General features: G+C 36.8%; 1 protein-coding gene across 6 annotated transcripts in view; it reads right to left on the bottom strand.

The window, feature by feature from the left end:
• Positions 1–6,716: 6,716 nt before the first annotated feature.
• Positions 6,717–21,164, bottom strand: part of AP3S1 (adaptor related protein complex 3 subunit sigma 1) — a 74,962-nt gene continuing 60,514 nt past the window's right edge. For 2 of the 6 annotated variants that reach the window (XM_067731474.1, XM_067731480.1), the window contains one exon: positions 11,771–12,394. In XM_067731474.1, the coding sequence (XP_067587575.1) occupies positions 12,266–12,394 (129 nt within the window). In that variant the 3' untranslated portion in view covers positions 11,771–12,265. The other 4 variants (XR_010942068.1, XM_067731477.1, XM_067731478.1 and 1 more) reach the window with 4 other exon arrangements.

Below are 21,164 nucleotides of genomic sequence, written 5' to 3'. Positions count from 1 at the left end.
TTTCATTCTATTAATGTGGTGTAAGACATTTATTGAATTACGTATGTTGAACCATCCTCACATCCTAGGGGGATGAATCTTACTTGGTCATGTGTATAATCCTTTCAGTGTGTTCATGAATTCACTTTGCTAATATTCTGTTGAGAATTTTTGTATTTATATTCATCAGGAATAATGAGCTATAGTTTTCTTTTCTTGTAGTGTCCTTATCTGGCTTTGGTATCAGGGTAATGCTGTCCTCATGTAATGAGTCTGGAAGTGCTCCCTCCTCTTCAATTTTTTGGAATAGTTTGAGAATAGGTGTTAGGACTTCTTTAAATATTTGGTAGAATTCCTCCGTGAAGCCCTCCAGTACTGGAGTTTTGTTTGTTGGGAGGGTTTTTGTTTTGTTTTGTTTGTTTTATTTTGTTTTGTTTTTACTAACTCAGTTTCATTACTAGTAATTGGGCCATTCAGATTTTCTATTTCTTCCTGATTCAGTCTTGAAAGGCATGTGTTTCTAGGAATTTATCTAGGCTGTCTAATTTGTTGGCATATAATTGTTCATCGTAGTCTCTTATGACCTTTTGTATTTCTGTAGTATCAGTTGTAACATCTGCTCTTGCATTTCTGATTTTAACTTACTTGTGTCTTCTCTCTCTTTTTTTTTCTTGGTCTAGCTAAAGGTTTCTTTAGTGTAGTTAAAGGTTTGTACATTTTATCTTTTTCAAAAGCCAGCACTTAGTTTCATTGATCTTTCCTATTGTTTTTTTCTGGTGTTTATTTATTTCCACTCTGGTTTTATTATTTCCTTCCTTCTGTTAACTTTAAGATTAATTTGCTTTTTTTTTCTAGTTCTTTGAGATGTAAAGTTAGGTTATTTATTTGAGATCTTTCTAATTTCTTAATGTATGCATTTCTTGCTATAAACTTCCCTCTCAGTACTGCTTTTGCAGCATCCCATAGGTTTTGGTATGTTGTGTTTCCTTTTTTGTTTGTTTCAAGATATTTTTTTATTTCCCTTTTGATTTCTCCTTTGACCCATTGGTTGTTCAGAAGTGTGTTGTTTAGTTTCCACATATTTGTAGATTTTCCAGCTTTCCTTTTGTTATTGATTTCTAATTTTATACCACTGTGGTTGGAAAAATAGTTGGTATAGTTTCAATCTTCTTAAATTTGCCAAGACTTGTTTTTGTCCTTTCACATGATTTATCTGGAGAATGTTCTGTGTGAACTTACCAGAATGTATTTTCTGCTGCTGGATGGAATGTTCTATATATGTCTGTTAGGTCCATTTGATCTAAAATATGGTTCAATTCCAACATTTCCTTGTTGATTTTCTGTCTGGATGATCTAGCCACTGCTGAAAGTGGGGTATTGACATCTATTATTGTATTTGTTGTCTCTTTCTCCCTTCAGACCTTTTAGTATTTGGTTAATATATCTAGGTGCTCCAATGTTTGGTGTGTATATTTATGACTGCTATATCTTCTTGATGTATTGACACCTTTATCATTATATAATGACCCTGTCTCTTGTTACAGTTTTTGGCTTAAAGCCTGCTTTGTCTGATATAACTATGGCTATTCTACTTCTTTTGAGTTTCTCCTTGTATCTTCTTCCATCCCTTTACTTTGAGCCTATGTGTGTCCTGAAAGCTGAAGTGAGTCTCCTGTAGGCAGCATAAAGTTGGGTCTTGTGTTTTTATCCATTCAGCTACTCTGTGTCTTTTGCTTGGTGAATTCAATTCATTTACACTTAAGTAATCAAAGATATGTAAAGACTTACTATTGCCATCCTAATGATTTCTTTCTGGTTGTTTTGTATTTCCACTGTTTCTTTTTTCCTTCTGTTTATGCCTACATTTGTAAATTGGTGATCTACTAGCTTTATGAACATGGATGTCCAAGTCGTTCCCCACATTTGGGAAGTTTCCAGCTATTACTTCTTTAAATAAACTCTGTCCCCTTCTCTATCTCTTCTCCTTCTGAAACACTTACTATTCTAATATTTGCCCTTTGATTGAGTTCCATAGATCATTCAGGCTTTCTTTGCTCTTTTTTATTATATTTCTTTGTTCATTTCCATGTTGTTTCTAAATTCCTACCTTCTAAGTCACTAATTCTATTTTCCATCTAGTCTGCTACCCATGCTCTTTATTGTAATCTTTTCATTCACTCTCCTGCTCCAGAATTTCTGTTTGGTTGTTTTCTATGATTTCTATCTCTTTGGTCAAGATTTCATTTTGTTTGTTCATGTATTTTCCCCCTAATATCACTGAACTATCTGTGTTTTCTTGTAGTTCACTGAATTTCTTCAAACAGCTATTCTGAATTCTTTATCAGCTAGATCAGTTTTCCGTAGCTGTGAGCTCAGTTGTTGGAGAATTATTCATTTTAGGGGTGAAGTATTTTCTTGGTTTTTCAGGTTCCTTATATTTTTGTGTTGCTGTTTTTCCATCTGAAGTAGAAGACAACTCCTTAAATCTTTATTGGTTGCCTTCAGATGGGGCAGTGATCACTGGTGCTGCTATATCTGGGGTTTCCTCAACTTTTGAGGGTAGACCTGCTCAACTCTCCTGTTCCCTCTTGAGGTGGCAGAATTCTTAAGATTTTACATCTTTTCTTACTCTTATAACTCACCAGGCTGACTGTTGGAAACCTCTTATGTCTTCCAGAAGGTGGTGCTACAGCTCTAGTTTGTAGTTTCTCCCTGGTCCATTTTTCTAAGAGCACTCTGATTACTGGACCTGCTCTCTCATCTCTGTACTCTGGAGCACCCATGAGGATCCATCCACAGAATGGTGGGGGGAGGAGGGGCACGGGTAGGAGTGTAGGTTTAGCACTCCAGGTGATGGGGGTGCCCATGGACCCAGTGGTAGGATTTTCCAGTGGCATAATCCCGAAAGCTTGAGGGTGACTTCCTGCTGAAGTGCTGAAGTAGTCAGCAGGAACCTCCTTAATGCCTTTTGATATTCTTATCTGCTTCCTTCCCTTTATCCTCCTCTCCCCAGTCATGGAGGTCCCACCTCAGTACTCTGGGTGCTGCTGGAGAGAAATGGGTTTCTCTGGCTGTAACCCACAAAACTGGGCTAGCTGGGCACTCACTCACAGCTTTCCACCTCCTCCACAGGAGAGGTCACCAATACTTGACAGCTTAGCCCTATGTAGGCATTGCCCTGCATGGGGAAGGGGGCTCTGGGAGAGTCCCTTCCTCTCCACTGTGTACAACTCTTATCCTTCCTATCTTAATGGTGTACTGGTATCTCCCCTCAGGCAGGCTGGACTTGTACAAAATCCTCTTGCTCCTGGGTATCTGAATAGGCCAGTACTCTCCAAGTTTTTCCCCTACTGGAGTGAGCAGGTTGTGGGGCAGGCTCGCTGACTCCCTTAGGTCTGCAGCCCTTACCATGTCTGTTTGTCTATTTTTGGAAGCACAAGTAGGTGAAAGTCCTCCCAGGTCCCTTGGTGTAGGGTAGTAAGTCCCACAGCTCCCCACGAGGCACTTTTGTTCATGGAGAGATGTCTAATTAATTGCTAAAAAGCGGGGAGAGAAAACAGCAACATCTTACGTTGCTATGATGCTGACGTCACTCCCTATCAATTCTTAGGTATCGATCTATTACAGAGGTAATTCTGACATAGAAATTATGTTCTCCAATTTCTGTGATCTTACGTGGGTAGTAACCACACCTCTTCTTCACCTGCAATAACTGGTTACTCTTCAGTTTGATCTCTCTCTCCCTCTCCACACACAATAGATATATATATATATATATTTTTTAACATCTGATTTTGGAATCACACTGAGTGAGCTGTGCTAAGTCAGCAGCTGCAACACCAGCAACAGAGTCCTAATGAAACCTATCTCCCAAATAGCTGTGATTTTCACTACACGAGTCATGACAGCTATTATTTTTGGTGCTCTGAAAGACACTTATTTTGGTCAGACTTCAATAAGCTATGGAGGAATAGAGGATAAGGACTCTTTTCCTTGCCAACAAGATCTTTTGATATGAGCATCTTGAAATGAATGGAGGGCTGCTGTAGATTAAATGTGAATACAACTCTTGTTGCACCCCTGGAGGAAGCATTTCTAGGATCCAAGACCTCTGTACCATAGATCCTAGAGTTTGTGACACAAATTCCCCTGGTGGGTCACTGGGAGTGGTGTAAGTCGGGCCACTCCTACTTCTACCCCTTGGTGCCTGGACCCCTGTGGTCTACTTGTTGGGAACAGAGCACCATATAACGGTTGTCAATTTAGGCACCTAGTGCCTCAGGTACGCCTTTTTAAAAGACCATTACTCTCCCTATCAGTCCAGCAGCTTCAGTTGGGCAGCATATAACAAGGTCAGTTCATCTCATGGTTCTGCATTCATTGCAGCACTTCCTTTACTGGAAGGTAGATTCCTTGGTCCTTTGTGATGTTATGTGGGCTCCCATGTAGGTTATCAAACCCTTCGTAAATCCTTCCATAGCGATGTTGGTTGAGGTCATGCAGCCAAGAAACAAAAGCTCATATCCAGAATATGTGTCAATTCGATCAGGATTAATTCACTCCCCTTTCTAAAATCGAAGGGGCCCCAAATTAAATGCTTGCCACCAAGTGGCTGGTCTCCTCAAGGGAAGGTGCTGTATCAGGGTCTCAGCATTGGTCTCTGTTACTGGTAGTTAGGACATTTGACACAAGCAGTAGCTAAATCAGCCTTGATGAGTAGGAGTTCATGCTGCTGGGCCCACGTGTAGCCCTCAATCCCTGGATACTCCATTCCAGCTCCCATTGTATCAACACTGAGGTCAATAACAGAAGCACAATAACACTGTGCTGAGTCATTCTATTTGGCAGTATAGTGTCTCTTCAGATGATTTCTATAGGTAACACATGATTCAAAAATCTTCATATTTTCATGCTTATTCCTATATAGGTCTATCCACATGCCTCTTCCCCAAACCTTGTCCTTGATCTTCCAATCTTTCTCCTTCCAAGACTTTGGCTAACCAACCAAGTCATTAGGTATTGCCTGTGAGTCCTTGGGCCACTTTTATCTTCACATAGAGTGGATGCCCACATATATAACCCAAAGTTCTGCCCACTGGATTTCTCCACACTATTATCTTTCCCTGGAGCTGAAGGAGAGGCAGTGGTCAACAGTGGAGAATGAAATTGGAATCAGGAGTTGTGCAGCTTACTTATGCCCTCTGGCTCCATTCTTTCCCATGTTATCACTTGCATCTTACTACAGATTGTTGCTAGTTCTGCCAAACCTTATGATTTTGTGACTCTGACAGAACCCAGCTCAGTTCTGGATGTATGATCACTTCTATGATCAGATGCTTGTCTCAACCAGGGCCCAGGAGTACCCGAGGAACTGTTTTTCAAATTACGTGTAGTTTTCCACTACAGGTGGCATTGTCTGACTGCAATGGGGTTTATGTTGTAATTGTTCAACGGGGGCATGCCATAAGCAGCACATGGCATCTTTTGCCATAACTAACAGCTCTGATATCATTGGGTCTGTCAGGGAGTATGGTTCAAGGGGGAGGGACACTTACATTGCAGGCTGGACCTGCTGCAGATCCCTTTCCTGCTCTGGGTCTCACTCAAATCTAGAAGCTGTTTGTATGAATTGGTTGGAATAGTGTTCCCAGTATAAAATAGGCTGCCCCCAGAACCTGAAGACTCCCACCAACCTCTGTGTTTGCTTCTGAGTGGGGGAGCTGTGAAATACAATACTTTGTTTTTTACTTTGAAAGGGATAGGTTGGCATATCCTAGATCATCGGATCCCTAAAAACTTCACTGATGTGGCAGGGCCCTGAATCTTCACAGGGCTTACCATCCACCCATGGAGGGCATGTATCTTACCAAAGGCTTCGATGTGCTTGCAACTCCTTGTTCATCCAGTTCAAGTAACACAATGTTATCAAAATGTGGACCAATGTCATAGTATATCCAGATGACCCAGATCCTTTCTAACTATGTTATGTTCTGAGGGCGAGTTAATATTCATAGTACACTGCTGTGTATCCATAATGTAAACTTTCTGGTCCTCCCACCTAACAGGGATGGAGAAGGCGGCATTTACCAGATCAATGGCCATATACCATCTATCTGAGGCCTTGTTAATCTTCTCTAACAAAGATATCTGGTACAACACCTACAATTAGAGCTACAACTTGGTCCAGTTTGCAGTAGTCCACTGTCATCCTCCAGGATCCACCTGTAGGGAACTGGTCAATAAATGGGTATGTGATGGAGGCCACCATTTTAAAATCTTTTAGGTCTTTAAGTGTCATACTAATCTCTCTCCTCCCCAAGACGCAATATCATTATTTATTTCCTATCTTGGCTGTGAGTATGGGGGCAATTGCAAAGCTTCCACTTACGTCTTTCTTTCTATAATAGCTCTTATACCACAGATAACTGTCCATGCCAGTTATATTCGGGTATGGGGAAAAATGACCAATAGGTGGATTTGTAGACCTGGCAGACTCACTATGAGCTATATCTGGGCCAGGACTAAATTTATTACCTAGCCCCCATATGCTCCCACTGTAATGGGGGCAGGGATCAAATGATGCTATTTGGTGCCTAGTTAACAGTGTCAGCTTGGAAACTGTGCCCCAAAATCCTCAAAACATTGGGTATTTTCCATTTCCCAGTGTATGGTTATCCAAGTAAATAAGTCCCTTTAAGGAAGTAGTTGAAAAATCATTAATAATATGCACTTGCCATGGTGTGCAGGGTCCTTCCTCCTGGAGATTTGGTCCTTCTGTCAATCTATGAGTTCTGGGTCTGAGAACTGGCTCAGGACCAGAAACTGGAATAAAAGTAATGATTTTATTGTGGTGGCTGCTCTCAACCTCCTGATCATCCATTTTTTACTTCTTTAGATTATCTAGATTGGGCAACGCCCTTACTGGCTGACCATCTACCTTGTATCTACCGAAGCTTCGTTCCATTAACCATGTCTATAGCTCACTGTGGATCAGGATCCTTGGTTGCCACTCTGACCCTGCAGTTCATTAAGATAATTAACCCACTATGCACCTCCTGGTTAAGTGCCACAACCTGGCATCTATTATTTCACGATCTCATCATCCCCACTGTTATCAGGGCACCCAGCTCTGTGGCAGCATTTCCTACTATTAAGTCCTGGCCTTCAGAAGACAGTCACTACTGAGTTCCTAAATGATGCCAGTGTCCCTATAAACAGTGACATATTCCTTACTGCTTTGGTAAATGGAGGAACTTCCAGGCTGTCTTGCCTTACACAGTATATTCACTTTAGCCCACACACTTCTCTAAGGTTTGTAATCTCTTCTTCCCCTTGTCTGCTTGGAGGTTCTGTTATACTTCACTTAGCTGGGCCAAGTGTAGTGGCTCAGCCTTTCTCCAAGCTTCCAAGAACTACCCTAGCAGTGTGTCAGCACTGTCTCCTCAGGTCCCTGCCAGTGTTAAATGTTCTCTCATTGGAGAGCTTACATATAAAACACTCTCCCTCATCCAGCTTTATGTTCCTTCCCCCTTAAGCCAGAACCCTCAGGATCCAGGCCCAAATATATTCTCTTGGCTCTTCCAGGTTTATTTTGGCAAGGTTCTGCAACAACTTTGGCAGCCCTAGCACTTCCCTGGCCCAATTATGTTGTGTCTCGACCCGACTGGCTTGGTGATCACAGCAGGGGAGGCAAATCCTGAGGAGGGTGCATGTTAACCTGCAAGGCAGAAGCTTCTGCATCCTCTCCAAGCAAGGAGGAGGAAGGGACTGAGTGAGTGGTAGCTTAACGGGAAGAAGTGGGCTACTTCTATAGGTCCGTATCCAAGACTTTTGCCCTGACCTTGGCTTAGCAGACATGATGAGGCTGGAATCCAATCTTCTCTTGAACTTTGCCAATCTTACAGTTAAGGCCTGGGCCTGATCCTCAGCTTTTTCTGTCCTCCAGCTGCAAGAGATGAAAGTCTTTTTATACGTTGTTAAGAAGCCCTTCTGGTCTTCATACATAGCCTTTAATTGGTAATTAATCACCCTCAGCATTTCTCTAATGGAATGAATGCCTGTAAGAACAGCCATCCAATTCCATACTCTTCATAATTACTAGTTCTCTTATATTTCTCAAATGCCTGAGACACTGTCCCTACCAAGGCATTCCCAGTTCACCATCAGTGAAAGTTTCAACAATTACACTGCTATGGCACGCTAGTGGTGAACCATGCTCCACCTGCCACCAGTAACATGGTCTTCTGTTGCCAGCCTGCCAGTGGATGGTCTAGCTCCAAAATCTCATTTTGGAATCTGCTTCCTCAGACCATTCTTGGCTCTAACTGTTTTAGATGGGCTTCCCTGAAAACCAGACTGAGACAGTGATTTGGATGCAAGCTAATCACTGTGATATGCCATTGGGCTCAAAGCCCGAAATCTAAAGGAAGTAGGATGAGGCAGAGGGAAGAGTTAAACTGCAATGCAGTCATGACAAAGGCTTTAGCTGATCCCATGGGTAGCACTGGAGCTGGGATGGCCTTTCCGAGTTGTCCTGCCTCAGCCAAGTGGGCTGGGCTTTTATAACTTGGATGTAGGATGTCTTTGTTGAGGAGTCATGACTTCAGGCGAAGTAGCTCCCTTCAGCTGGTGGCAATTCTCAGCAACTCAGCTGAGTGCTCTTAGCCACCAACACTGCCAGCAGCTGAGGAAATGAGTGCTTCTGACCTAAAGCATGCATGCCAGAGCATCCACTGCAGGCACCGAGGCACCTTCTCCTCTGCTTTACCCCAGAGTCCACATGAACAGCCTCGGAATTTTAAAATATCACCAATACCAGGATTACAGAAAACAATTTAATTTGGGGGGCGGGCAGGGAAGGTCTTTTAGTCTTTAGTGGTATACAGTCAAGAGTTTTAAAGTCATGTGAAGCAGTTTCCCTTTGGCTGATTATGCCACCAACTCATCACATATTTCAATTTATCTGCTTTGCTTTTTAATTTTTAGGGGTTACTTCTTTAAAATTTAAGTTTGATTACTAATTACTTAAAATATTTACAAGATTTCAAAACAAGGTACATTCCAAAAAGTCTAGCTTCTATCCCCACACTTCTGCCGTTTCCTCCTTCTCACTATATATATAAAATATATATGTTGTATATATGTGTATGTATGTATGTGTGTATATATATATGGTTTATCCTTTCATTTAGAAGTACACACAACACACACACCACTCACTCTCCCTTTTTCTTAGATAACTGATAGAATACTGTGATGGTTAACTTTGTGTGTCAACTTGACTGGGGCACACGCGTGCCCAGACATTTGGTCAAACATTCTGGGTGTTTCTGTGAGGGTGTTTTTGGTTGAGAGTAACATTTAAATCAGTAAACTGAGTAAAGCAGATTGCCCACCATAATGTGGATGGGCCTCACACAGTTGAAGGCATGAATAGAATTAAAAGGCTGACCTCTGTCCAAGTATGAGAAATTCCTCCTGACTGACTGCCTTCAAGCTAGGACGTTGGCACTTTCCTGCCTTCAGACTTTGAGTTTTATAATAAATCTCCTATTTAAACAAAATCACCAACTTGATGATTTTATTTAAAAAGATTTATTATAAGGAATGTGCCCCTGTGATTATGGAAGCTTATAAGTCTCAAGGTCTGCAGGGTGAGTTGACAAGCTGGAGACCCAGAGAGCCTAAGATGGAGTCCCAGTCCAGATCTGAAGGCTGGAAAACCAGGAGAGCTGATGGTATAGTTCCAGTCTGAAGGCTGGCAGGTTTGATACACAGGATGAACCCATGTTTTAGTTCAAGACTGAAGGCAGGAAAAAGCCAACATCCCAGTTTGAAGGCAGTCAGGCAGGAGGAATTCTTTCTCACTTGGATGAGGGTCAGCCCTTTTATTCTATGCAGGCCTTCAACTGATTGGATGAGGCCCACCCACATTAAGAAGGGCAATCTGCTTTACTCAGTCTACTGAGTTAAATGTCAATCTCATTACACACACACACACACACACACACACACACTACTACTACTACTACTACTACTACTACTACTACTACTACTACTGGTTCTGGAGAACCCTGACTAATACACACACCATCAATATACTTTTTTCACTTAACATTTTATTCTAGGGATCAATTTTCAGCAATACAGAGAGTTATTTTTCATTTTGATAGCTTCATAGGACTCCATAATGTGGATGTAATCCAGCTTTTCAACCAATCTCCTTCTAATGGACATTTGGGTCATTCCAGTCTTTTGCTATTACAACTAGTGTGGTAGTTACAATAATGTATTCAACATTTCCTTACTGGTGGGCATTTAAGATATCTCCAGTTTATTATTATTTTGTTTTAAAAAGTTGATGAAATAATGACCTTTGTATATAAAGATACCCAGGAATGCTAAGAGAATAGAGAGTTCCCAAAGTGAGTCACAGCGTATGTATGATATGTGTATTTTTGATTTTTAAAAATTTTCACAGAACTTGGCATATTCTTTTTTTTTTTTTAAGTTACAGTAAATTACATTCCCACGGGCAATGTATGACAGTTCTTATTCCTCACATCCTCTCCAACACTGGATACTGTCACCCCTTCTAATTTTTGCTCATATGACAAGGGAAAATAAAATCTAATTGTCCTTTAAACTTGCATTCCCTGGCTACTAGTGAGATTAAGCATCTCTACATATTTAGTGGTCACTGAGATTTCGTTTCCTATGACTTGCCTACTTCTGTCATCTGCACATGACTGGGTTTTCTTTTTCATACTAGAATATAGTAAAAGATGAAACCCTTTTGACTATTTCTTGAGGTTAGAGTATGATCCGGCCCAGAAGTTTCCCTAATTTTGGTACGTTCTAACCAAATCAAAACTTAAATCTTTCCATAATCCACCCCCACCCCCCAAAAAAAGGGAAAAGAGAAAAGTGTGGTACTGCATATATGTCGATGAGGACAGGGACTTGTTCACCTGGCACATTCAAATGACTGAAGACCAGGGACCTCCCTGCATGTTCTGCTTTGCACAACCTTCCTCTAGGACTTTTATACATCTCTGAACTGATGGAAATCCCAATAATCACAGACTGAGTTTCCTGTTGCCTCAGTAGGATGGGGCTTAGAGTCAGATTAATTTTATTTAGAAAAAATAGTGACTTTTCTTACACCCCAGAGCTTGGAGTAAAATTCATACATGCCACACATCTAAGGAAATGTTTCAAAAAATAATATTTGGGGAGGGAGGACTAGAACTAGAAGGAAAACCTTAGTCTAACTGGAAGAAGAATCCCACTCATGGATCCCAAGATAAGATTAAATAAGAAAATGTGGGCAAATTATGAGAAACCAGAATATGAGAGTATTAGGACTTAAGAAAGTTTTGACTTTGGGATGAAACAAGTGGGGCCCCAAAGGGTTGTTCAAAAGCAACTAAGTATTTGCTATGAAATTATTTTTCATCATCTCAGCAAGAAGGGATCAGATGCAAGACTTAAACCTATGTGTATAAAACAGATTTTGCAATTTCTCAATATGGATTTTAGAAAAAGATTTGTCATCTCCCACTCCAGATCTCATCCTACACAATATACTATGAGATACACTACTCTTGACTTGTGAAATAATTGAGTTTTAGAATAATGAGGTTCTGAATATTAAAAATATAAGTATAAATTAAATAAATCAACATTAACAGCTGCTTAACAGTGATAAAATATATTTTTATTTACTTCGTTGAGTCAGAGGGTCATAAAAAAAATTATTGCTAAAGTAGATACCAGGCAAACAGAATGGTGCTTTAGAAGTCCAGTTACCTTGGAGTTTATTTAAACTAAGAGAAAAAGGTCATAATGTTTTCATGCAATACATACTTCGTTCTTTAAATAACAATTCTGACAAATAACAGAAAGAATTAAGGAATGCTGTATTTGTGATCCATACAAAACACCAACATTTTGGGTTATACATAATTTAAAGAAATGTCCCAAACACTTTTCAAAATACTGTAGTAGCCAATACATAGAGGCATGCCTTAGGTGGCCATAGGAATGCAGTTTAGAAAATAAAGAAAAAAATCACACTGTAACTACTCAAATTCTTCAAAATCACTGAACAAGAAAAGCAACAATGAACTTCCATACTGATTTTACATAACTTCTATACAGTACCTTGACTTAAATCCAAGAGCAAAAGTTAAGCCTCTCCTCCTCTATTTTTGGTAAACAACTGCATGGTAAACTTAGATGACATTTCCCCCGGATTTTACCTGGGAGTGGCCTTTTAAATTTTTTATTTAAAAGAGGGCAGGTTTGGCACTTTTATACTGATGTCACCAATGTTAATATTTCTTGGGATCTCAGGAAGATTCATATTCTTTACAGCTGATACAGCACGGGCTGGAGCTCCCGCTAAGCCAGCCTGTATACAGAAGCAAATAAAAGAAAAAGAAAATGTACAGCTCAGGTGTAGCCCATCAAAAAACACTAAAGCTGGAGGACAATGATAAAAGAGTTTCATAAAACAAGCTTAGAGACCAGATGGTAGTTTGAATTGGTATGGAATGGTTACTTTGAAATACTAATCTATAAAGAGAAAACAGTTGACACCTTAAAAAATACAGTGAATACATGCAATGATAACAATGTAAAGATTTAAATACAAATTAACCTGTGCTACGGAAACATCACACACAATATTCAAATGACAAAGCTAGATCTTCACCTATATTTTGATTTAACTGACTTATGATATAAGCATAAAGCATATTTTACATTAGCTTCCTTATTAGACATCTCTTGCAACAACTGTGATAGATTTTGGGTTTTTGCTTTTCAACTGTCATTTATTGTTAATATATGCTGTGAAATAAAAACTGAAAGTAGTAAATCATGTTCGTTTAGTTTCTTAGGGCTAAACCCTTAAAACATTTCAAAACAATGAAGTTTTTAAAAATTATTTTTTAAAATTGTAGAGGCTCTTCTAAACTTTTCTAGGAAAGTTCTAGGACATTTAAAAAAAAAAAATCAGGTTTTTAAAGTGAAGCTTCAGGACTTCCCTGGTGGTCCAGTGGTTAAGACTTTGCCTTCCAATGCAGGGGGTGCGGGTTTGATCCCTGGTCGGGGAGCTAAGATCCCACATGCCTCGCAGCCAAAAAACCAAAACATAAAACAGAAGCAATATTGTAACAAATTCAATAAAGATTAAAAAAACATAATAAAGTGAAGCCTCAATCCAAAGAGAATGGTTCTGCCTAAAAATGAAACTGCAAGAAGAGGATCAATCCAACCCTTCAATGAATTAGTAAAAATATAATGATTAAAAAAATTTTGTCATATAAAGTAGATTCAACATATGTTCAGTTTACAATATACAAATTTAGAGAAAGAAGAGCATAAATGCAAAAGGTAGGATATATATAAATAAATGAATTCTAAAATTTCCAATACCATTAGTGTACAATATTTGGCTTTCATCTTAGTTGGAAAATTTATAATTTGTGAAATAATTTTGAGAGAAAATATGCTTAAAAATAAAGAAAAATGGGGCTTCCCTGGTGGCGCAGTGGTTGAGAGTCCGCCTGCCGATGCAGGGGACACGGGTTCGTGCCCCAGTCCGGGAAGATCCCACATGCCGCGGAGCGGCTGGGCCCGTGAGCCACGGCCGCTGAGCCTGCGCGTCGGGAGCCTGTGCTCCGCAACGGGAGAGGCCACAACAGTTGAGAGGCCCGCGTACCGCAAAAAAAAAAGAAAGAAAGAAAGAAAGAAAAATGCATATATATCACTTTTCTCAAATAGCTATATCAACAGTCTTCATATTTTTATGTTTTAATTTATATACCAATTAGATTTCATCAATTTTTATTCAGGTTATGTAATAAAGCCAACAAACACATGTGAATTCGGTGTCATACATTATGTTGCACAAAAGCAATTAAGTAACGAAAACAAATCTTCTACTTTGCTTAGATTACATATATGAGACAGTGTCCATGTAATCAGAAAGATTAGTTTTAATGTCCCTTTTTGTAATTTAGTTTTTTTCTCTCATGTAATCCTACCTCTTTTGTTAATTAAAAAAATAATAATAATAAAGCTGTTACCTGAGAAAAATCTTGACTGATACAAAATAGGCCAGTGTAAACTATTTGCTGAATAAAGGATACAAACATTGTTAAGCAATGAAATAAAAGCCATAGATTATCAAGTTAGAATTGGAAATAATAGAAAAATCAGTAAAATAGTATTTAATAATATATAGTCCACACAGGCAATGATAAGGGTGATATGGATGAAAAACTCCATACCCAATTAAAGACTGAATAGGGTTGGAGAATTCAATTTTTATAATTTAATGGAGTGTAGTTGTTTTTGATGTGTAACTAAAAATTTGACTGACCTCTACATTTATACCTACCTGAAGCAACGCAGTTTTTGTTATACCCTACCTCTCTCCAACTGCCCCCCAAAAGATGTTGGAGATATAGATGAATATTATTTAGGGTAGCATGAATCATATTCAAAAGGATCTTTAACTTGATCTTTTCAAGTTCAGTGTTTAGCTCCCAAAATTTAGAATGGTTTAGGATCAGAGAAGACTCTAATTCAAAGAGCTTCCTTTTGCTAGGAAGTATGTTGTTTGCCAAGGGAACAAAAATTATTTTACAAACTTACAGATAACCTGGAACTAAGTATCATTTTTCCAGTAGAAGGATTTTATAATTTTTCTAATTAAAAAATCAATTTGCCACTATTGCTACTTTGGAATTTCTATACAGGGTGCTAATTATGAGTAGGCTATCAAAAAGTAATGACAAGGTATTTAACTATAAACATTTTAAAAGGCATGAATTATTAGAGGATTTTATTATTGAGAAAAAGAGAGAAAAGGTAGGGTGTGTATGTGTGTGTCCATCTGTCTGTTTTACTGGATGCTATGGTTAACATTTATAAGTAGTAAAAATACTTTTCTTAGTATTAAATGTCATTGTCAAGAAGCCTTCTTTTCCATAATACCCTGTACCATGAGCAGCTAAACTAAAGAATAAAACTTCATCCTGTTAAATGTCATTAGATTAAGTCGTTTCTTTGTGACCACAGATGGTGTTGACTGTTAGCTGCTAATGAGAATACATAAAGTCAATATAGCAATTGATTTCAATAGCATACATGTGCCAAATTCATATTATGTAAAACCAAAAGAAGTTTCTAAGTCAACAAACTACAATTTCTCTAAACATAAGCAGCAAGCCATAGACATGCAAAGGATGGTAACTACTCAGAACACGCAAATGAATCAAGAGAATCAAATTATTTCTCAAGCATGTTCAATACTTTTGTGTAGTTATGTCACAAATTTAAATGATAGTAAATTTAAAAATTGTAATGTGTACTTCAATTAAGTTTTAATTAAACTAACATTTTAAGAAATAAGATTCTTTAGAATATAAAATGTAAAGAAAAATATGAGAAGGACTGTTGATCGCTATTCAAATGCTTAAATGAGCTGTCAATGTTTACATACAAAAACTCAGGGCTTAAAAAAAAAAAGACTTCATGTCACTCAGGTAGTTAACACCAGAACTGCTATAAAATACATTTCAGTTTCAGACTTCCATGAATGTGAAGTCTGAAACATTTTTATTAAAGAATAAAATGTAAAAGAGGTAATTTGCCATTAGGAAATCAGTTTGCCAACACAAAGGTATAAAGGAATTTTCATCTTAGTTAAGATTTTTTTTAGTAGGATATACTCAAAACAAGATAACTTTCATTAAACACAATTTTTTTGAACACTAAAATTTACAGAAATTAAGTTTACCTGACTTGTTAGTGGTATGTACAATTTAAAATGTAAAAATAAGATACTTCTGACAGTACAGCATAGTTCTTATAGATTTAAGATTACACAGTTGACATAAAGGAGAAATAAAAAGAATGAAACCCTACTGGAGAAATAACTTGTTTCCATCTATGTTGTTATACTTGAGCACCACCATGGCAGGTAAACTGCAGCAACTCCACTAACAAAAACAAATACATGAATCCAAAGCAGTTAAGAGTATGAATCGGATGGAAGAATGAAGTACAGCATATAAAAGAATGGTCATGTTTTCTCTCCCATGAGATTAAATAAATTAACAGAATTAAGAGAAAGAAAACAAAATGAAGTCTGCAAGTATACCAAAATGAGGCCAAACAGAAGACTTATACAGACATACTCTCAGAAATTTCAAGCACTTGAATCACAAAGATAGTAATGGATGGATATGATTTGGTTTTGATTTTGTTTTTAAATTGCCAGACCCAAAAATAAACAAAATATGTGCAAGCGAAACTGAAAAAGCAGCATTACTAAAACATATTTCAAAGAATCTGAAGACTCCCTTTTCCTCATGCAATAAGCAATTAGCTTTCTCCAAGGGAAAAGGAAAGAACCTAGATATTTACTTCATCTAACACATAAAATTTCCTACCATCTTAAAATATTTTTTCAAGCTTGATATATAGCATAATAAGATGGTAGTTGAAATAATTTGTACATACTAAAACCTTTACCCACCCATCCTGCTGGAAGTTGCTATATGCACATTCATAATTTTGACCTAACAGCAAAGTGAAAGAACATCAACATTAATAAACACAGTATTAAATGGTTTCAGACTCAAAATCATTAACAAAATAATGGCAGGTTTTGAAAGCATGCTTTGAGCAGAATAGAAAATGTCAATATTTTAATTTCTGAATTTAAGGCAGAATAACTTTTAAACTGGGGACAGGCTTGCTCTTTGCTTTAAAGGCAGTGCTTTAATACTGCAATTATAAACAGATTAGAAATGCTGATGACGGTCCTCTAGTAAGCAAGAACTATGGCATTTTATGAAAATTTTTATCAAAATGAGAATATTTAAATTTTTTTAAACCTTTCAGTACTAGTCATTTTATGTAATCTTAAATTACAGTTTTAATTTCTAGCATAGGATTTATCTGTGTGAAATAAATATAGCAGACCGATGTCATTTATGGATTTAATATAAATAGTTTTGACCCTTACATGTGACCTCAAGGGTCCTCATCATAATTTTGAATAAGAGAGTAACTGTGTGTCAAAGTAGAGGGGCAGAACCAACTCACAAGCTGACTTTCCAATATCTGTATCTTAGGGCCGCTTTTTTTTTTCTCTATTCTTTGAAAATAGATACTTGATTAAAAAAAAAAAGCAAATTACTAGTTCTAGTGATGGAAGTTATAAGACCTAAGTGATTGATGGTTCTTTGGTAGAAAAAGCAATTTAACATAAATTGAAGACTGGAACATAGAAACTGGCAGTGATTGAGATCAATGGAGTAAATGAGACCATTACGTATTTTCAATTCCCAGGATAAAGTAATACAGATCCAGGGTCCAAAAGTGGTGTCCCTAGCTTCATGATACATAGCCCACTAACTCGGGATAAGAAACTGTAAAGCTACCTGTATGTTGCTGCTTCTTAAACACATCCAGAAAGTAGTAATTTAGTGTCTAAAAAGCAATGCCAAATTCCCAGTGGCATTTTTCTAATTACTAAAGTGGTTAATCTAACTTGTTAAGTTTACACATTTTTTCCTTGCATGGCACTCAATAAAGTATTTTCATTTTGAAATTTTTAAATGGAAGTATATGAACATTTTCATTTTCTTGAAATGGTTTTGTACAAAAAAGTTGTTCATCGCCATCTCTACATGGAAATGTTTAAAGAGTAATTCACACAGGTAACTTATGGTGTGAAAAATGCACAGGAACTAGCAGACAAAATTTAGTTTTGTACGGCTTGGAGTCTATTTAAAACATTTCCAATTTTTGCCAATATGCTTTGTAAAAATTTTCAGGGTTTACAATACCTTATTGAGTCTTACTATGATATGTTTGGATATCAGAAGGTTGCTACAGTTAAAATACATTTTATTTTGGTCAATATATTTAATTCCATGTTTTAGAGTATTTATTTCTATTTTAGAAGATTTCTGATCTTACTTTTTGTTGGCTACTTCTAATATTCACCTGTTGTCAAAACTGCAAAAGCAATTGTTAAGACTTTGGAACTGAAAACCATTAGGTTGGGGGAGGGGGACTATTTAACAGTCACTGTCCTAAGCCTTTACCGGTTCCCACTTTGTATGCTAATCTCTAAAGGTTCAGCTTTTGGTTTTTAAATTCACAGCTTCCAAAACCCAGCATACAATTTTATGTTAGAATCCTAATTTAGAAACATGGGGGAAAAAAATCTGTGAGAGTTAAATTAAGGTTCTGCCATATGATGCTAAAAATAAACTCTGATTTACATACAAAGTAAATTGTCATTTCTACAAATGTAATTTGTCAGTTAAATGACAATGTTTTAAAAAAAAAAAGAACAAAAAAACTTAAACTTTCCTTTTACAATGCAGGCACACAAAACAGAACAAACATGACATCAATGATATACTAGTAAAATACACTAAGTCCAATAAAAGATGAATAAACTACAAGGAGAAACTAGAATGGAAAATAGGCTACAGGGACTATATGGGTTCATTAACACAAAGAATTTTTGAGTCTGGCCTAAATAATTAATTGCCTTTGACATCATTTTGCTTTCCCTTTGTTAAAATACATTTTTCTCAAAGTCAGCAATACCTTGTCTACCTGTCCTGTCTGGGAGATTGAAAGATAAAGGTCTGTAAGAGAGAAGAATGGAAAGAGCTAGAAAGATCAGGATGTTCGGAAAAAAGAGGACTGACTTTTAAAAAGTAGTGACTAAATTCAGACCCATTTATTCATCTTGAAAATCACATGAAATACATAAAGGCTAACAAGTCTCCCCAACCCCACCCCTCTACCTCCACCCCCAGGGAGTCCTTTTACTCCTAGGCAGATTCCTGAGTGCCTCTTAACACTTCCCCCAAATCCCACCAACCTCCCAGCTTAAATCCTCCTTTTCCAAGATCCCAATGTTATAGTAAACCATTTATCTATCAAAGCAGGATAGATGAAAATATATTCAGAGCATATCTTTGCTTCTCGTCTCTTTAAAGATCTGGGTGATCTTTGCTTCTACCTGTCTAGGTAATGGGAATTAAACTGGTTCACTTTTGACTGTTACCAGAAATATACTACTTTTAAGATAAAATAATAAAATCTTTGATTTCTGACAAAGTAAAGGCGACTCGATACATCCATGTTATATTTTAAAAGCTGTATCTTAATTATATCCAGGCTTCTTAAAAGATAAATGATATTCTAAACATTACTTAATTTTTAAAACATGATAAACAGGTCTTTTCATCAATCATGGTATTCTGAACTTTAAGATTTGCTTTGTAGCTTTTTGCTTACATAATACATTTTAACTAAAATTTTGTAAGAGTAAGATTAATAAAAGCTTATAGCTTGCTCTCAAATAATTTTGGATTATTCTGCAGTCATATATTTGGTAGATATAACCAGTTTAAATAACATGGAAAAGGAACCCATATGAAAACTCTTGACATTTCACTGCGTCTGGAATAAAGCTGGTAGCCTTCCAAACATACTTAAAATATATGAAAATTGCTGAAAAATTACATAAAATCAACATTATTTAAACACAATTTCTTAAGGTATGATCAGAACTATATGGCTTCACCGTGACTCAAAATCCTACTTTATGAGGAAAATATTAGCAGACATCACATATAGAGAAACACTTGATAAACATATGTTAGTTTATCAATCAGATTTAAAACATACTTTTTTTGTAAAGGAGAAAAAGAAAAACTAATTTGGTAGCAGATAACAATTGATTATACATGTTAAAAGACAATCAGTGGATGAAAAACAAATATTCACCAGTATTCAAAACCATTTTAAATAGCACGTTTAAATAGCATGTTTCTGTTAAAGGACTTTAAGTTATAATGTTCTTATAACTATTTCCACTAAAAATGTAAATTCTTTATTTTACTGTTCTTTATAGATTAAAAAAAACTGGCTCATTAACAAAGTTTTACTGGACAATCAAAAAGCAAATATCCATTTTGTAATTATTACAGGTCCTTCATGACTTCTGTCAATATTATATATAGCAAACCTAAGGAGGAAAAGGTGGGCAGGTGGGAGGAAGGGCACCACCAATGGAAAGGAGTTAAATACCTGGAAATGTGATAATTCCAGACAAGAGGTCGATATATTTTTACAGATGATTACATGGAATTCACAAATTACCACATATCCACTCATTTCAGACTAATTATTAATGGATTGTATCACTGTCTGTCTCTTGGCATTTAAAATCTATAACCATATAGTTTTGTAAAGCAAAGTTTAACAGACATAAATTTCAAGTTATCATTTTAAGACTTTAAAAACTATAGCTTAGTGTTTATGGTAAACCTTTTGCCCTATTGAACAATACACTGCAAGCCAACTCTACTAAATAATATTCTTAGCCCTTTTCCTTGTCCTAAAACAAAATTTTCTCTATTAATCTAGTTTGTTTTTCCTGTTCAAAAATCAGTATTTTAAAAATTGGCTGTAGAACACACAAAATATATACAATTACTTAAAAAGAGTCATAATTTTAAGCTCTTCCCCATTACAACCCTCTCCTTTGGGAAACCAAGGAGGATGATAACTTGAGATAAAGAGAAATTAAGGACTATTTTAATTTAAAACAGAACATTGGAAAATGTTTTTATACAAAACTTCAACTGTTTCTAATCCTCAGATTTCAGATTTATCCACCATCCTGTGTTTCATTCCATTCCAATGAGCACAGCATTTTAAGCTGATCTTTTGAAAAGCCAACAAGATAAAAATTCTTCAGAACTCACCTGTTGTAAATTAATGCTAGCATATTTTTAATATCTTTCTGCTTTTATAGTAATATTTACTTTAGGTCAACCAAATAACTGTACTAATAATTATAAATAAAACTAGTTTTCTGCATTATGACTATAAATACCAAAGGTAAGAGTATTCTCAAACATGTGTAGTATTGAATGAGATATCAAGACTATTCATCTTTCTAAATTTCTGTATAGCAATAAGAAACAACCAAAATCATGTAAACTTGAGAGGCTCAGCTACAGCACCTGTTACTGATATTCAGCCTTGTTATTGAGGGAAGAGTCATATAATTCTAAAGTAGAGTTTTACAAAAGGCAAAACTGCTGGTTGGTCCTCATTCACTCAAT

The sequence above is a fragment of the Pseudorca crassidens genome, chromosome 3 (genome assembly GCF_039906515.1).
Source record: "Pseudorca crassidens isolate mPseCra1 chromosome 3, mPseCra1.hap1, whole genome shotgun sequence".
NCBI lineage: Eukaryota > Metazoa > Chordata > Mammalia > Artiodactyla > Delphinidae > Pseudorca > Pseudorca crassidens.
Note: the sequence above shows the minus strand (reverse complement) of the source record. Positions and strands in the feature narration are given on the sequence as shown.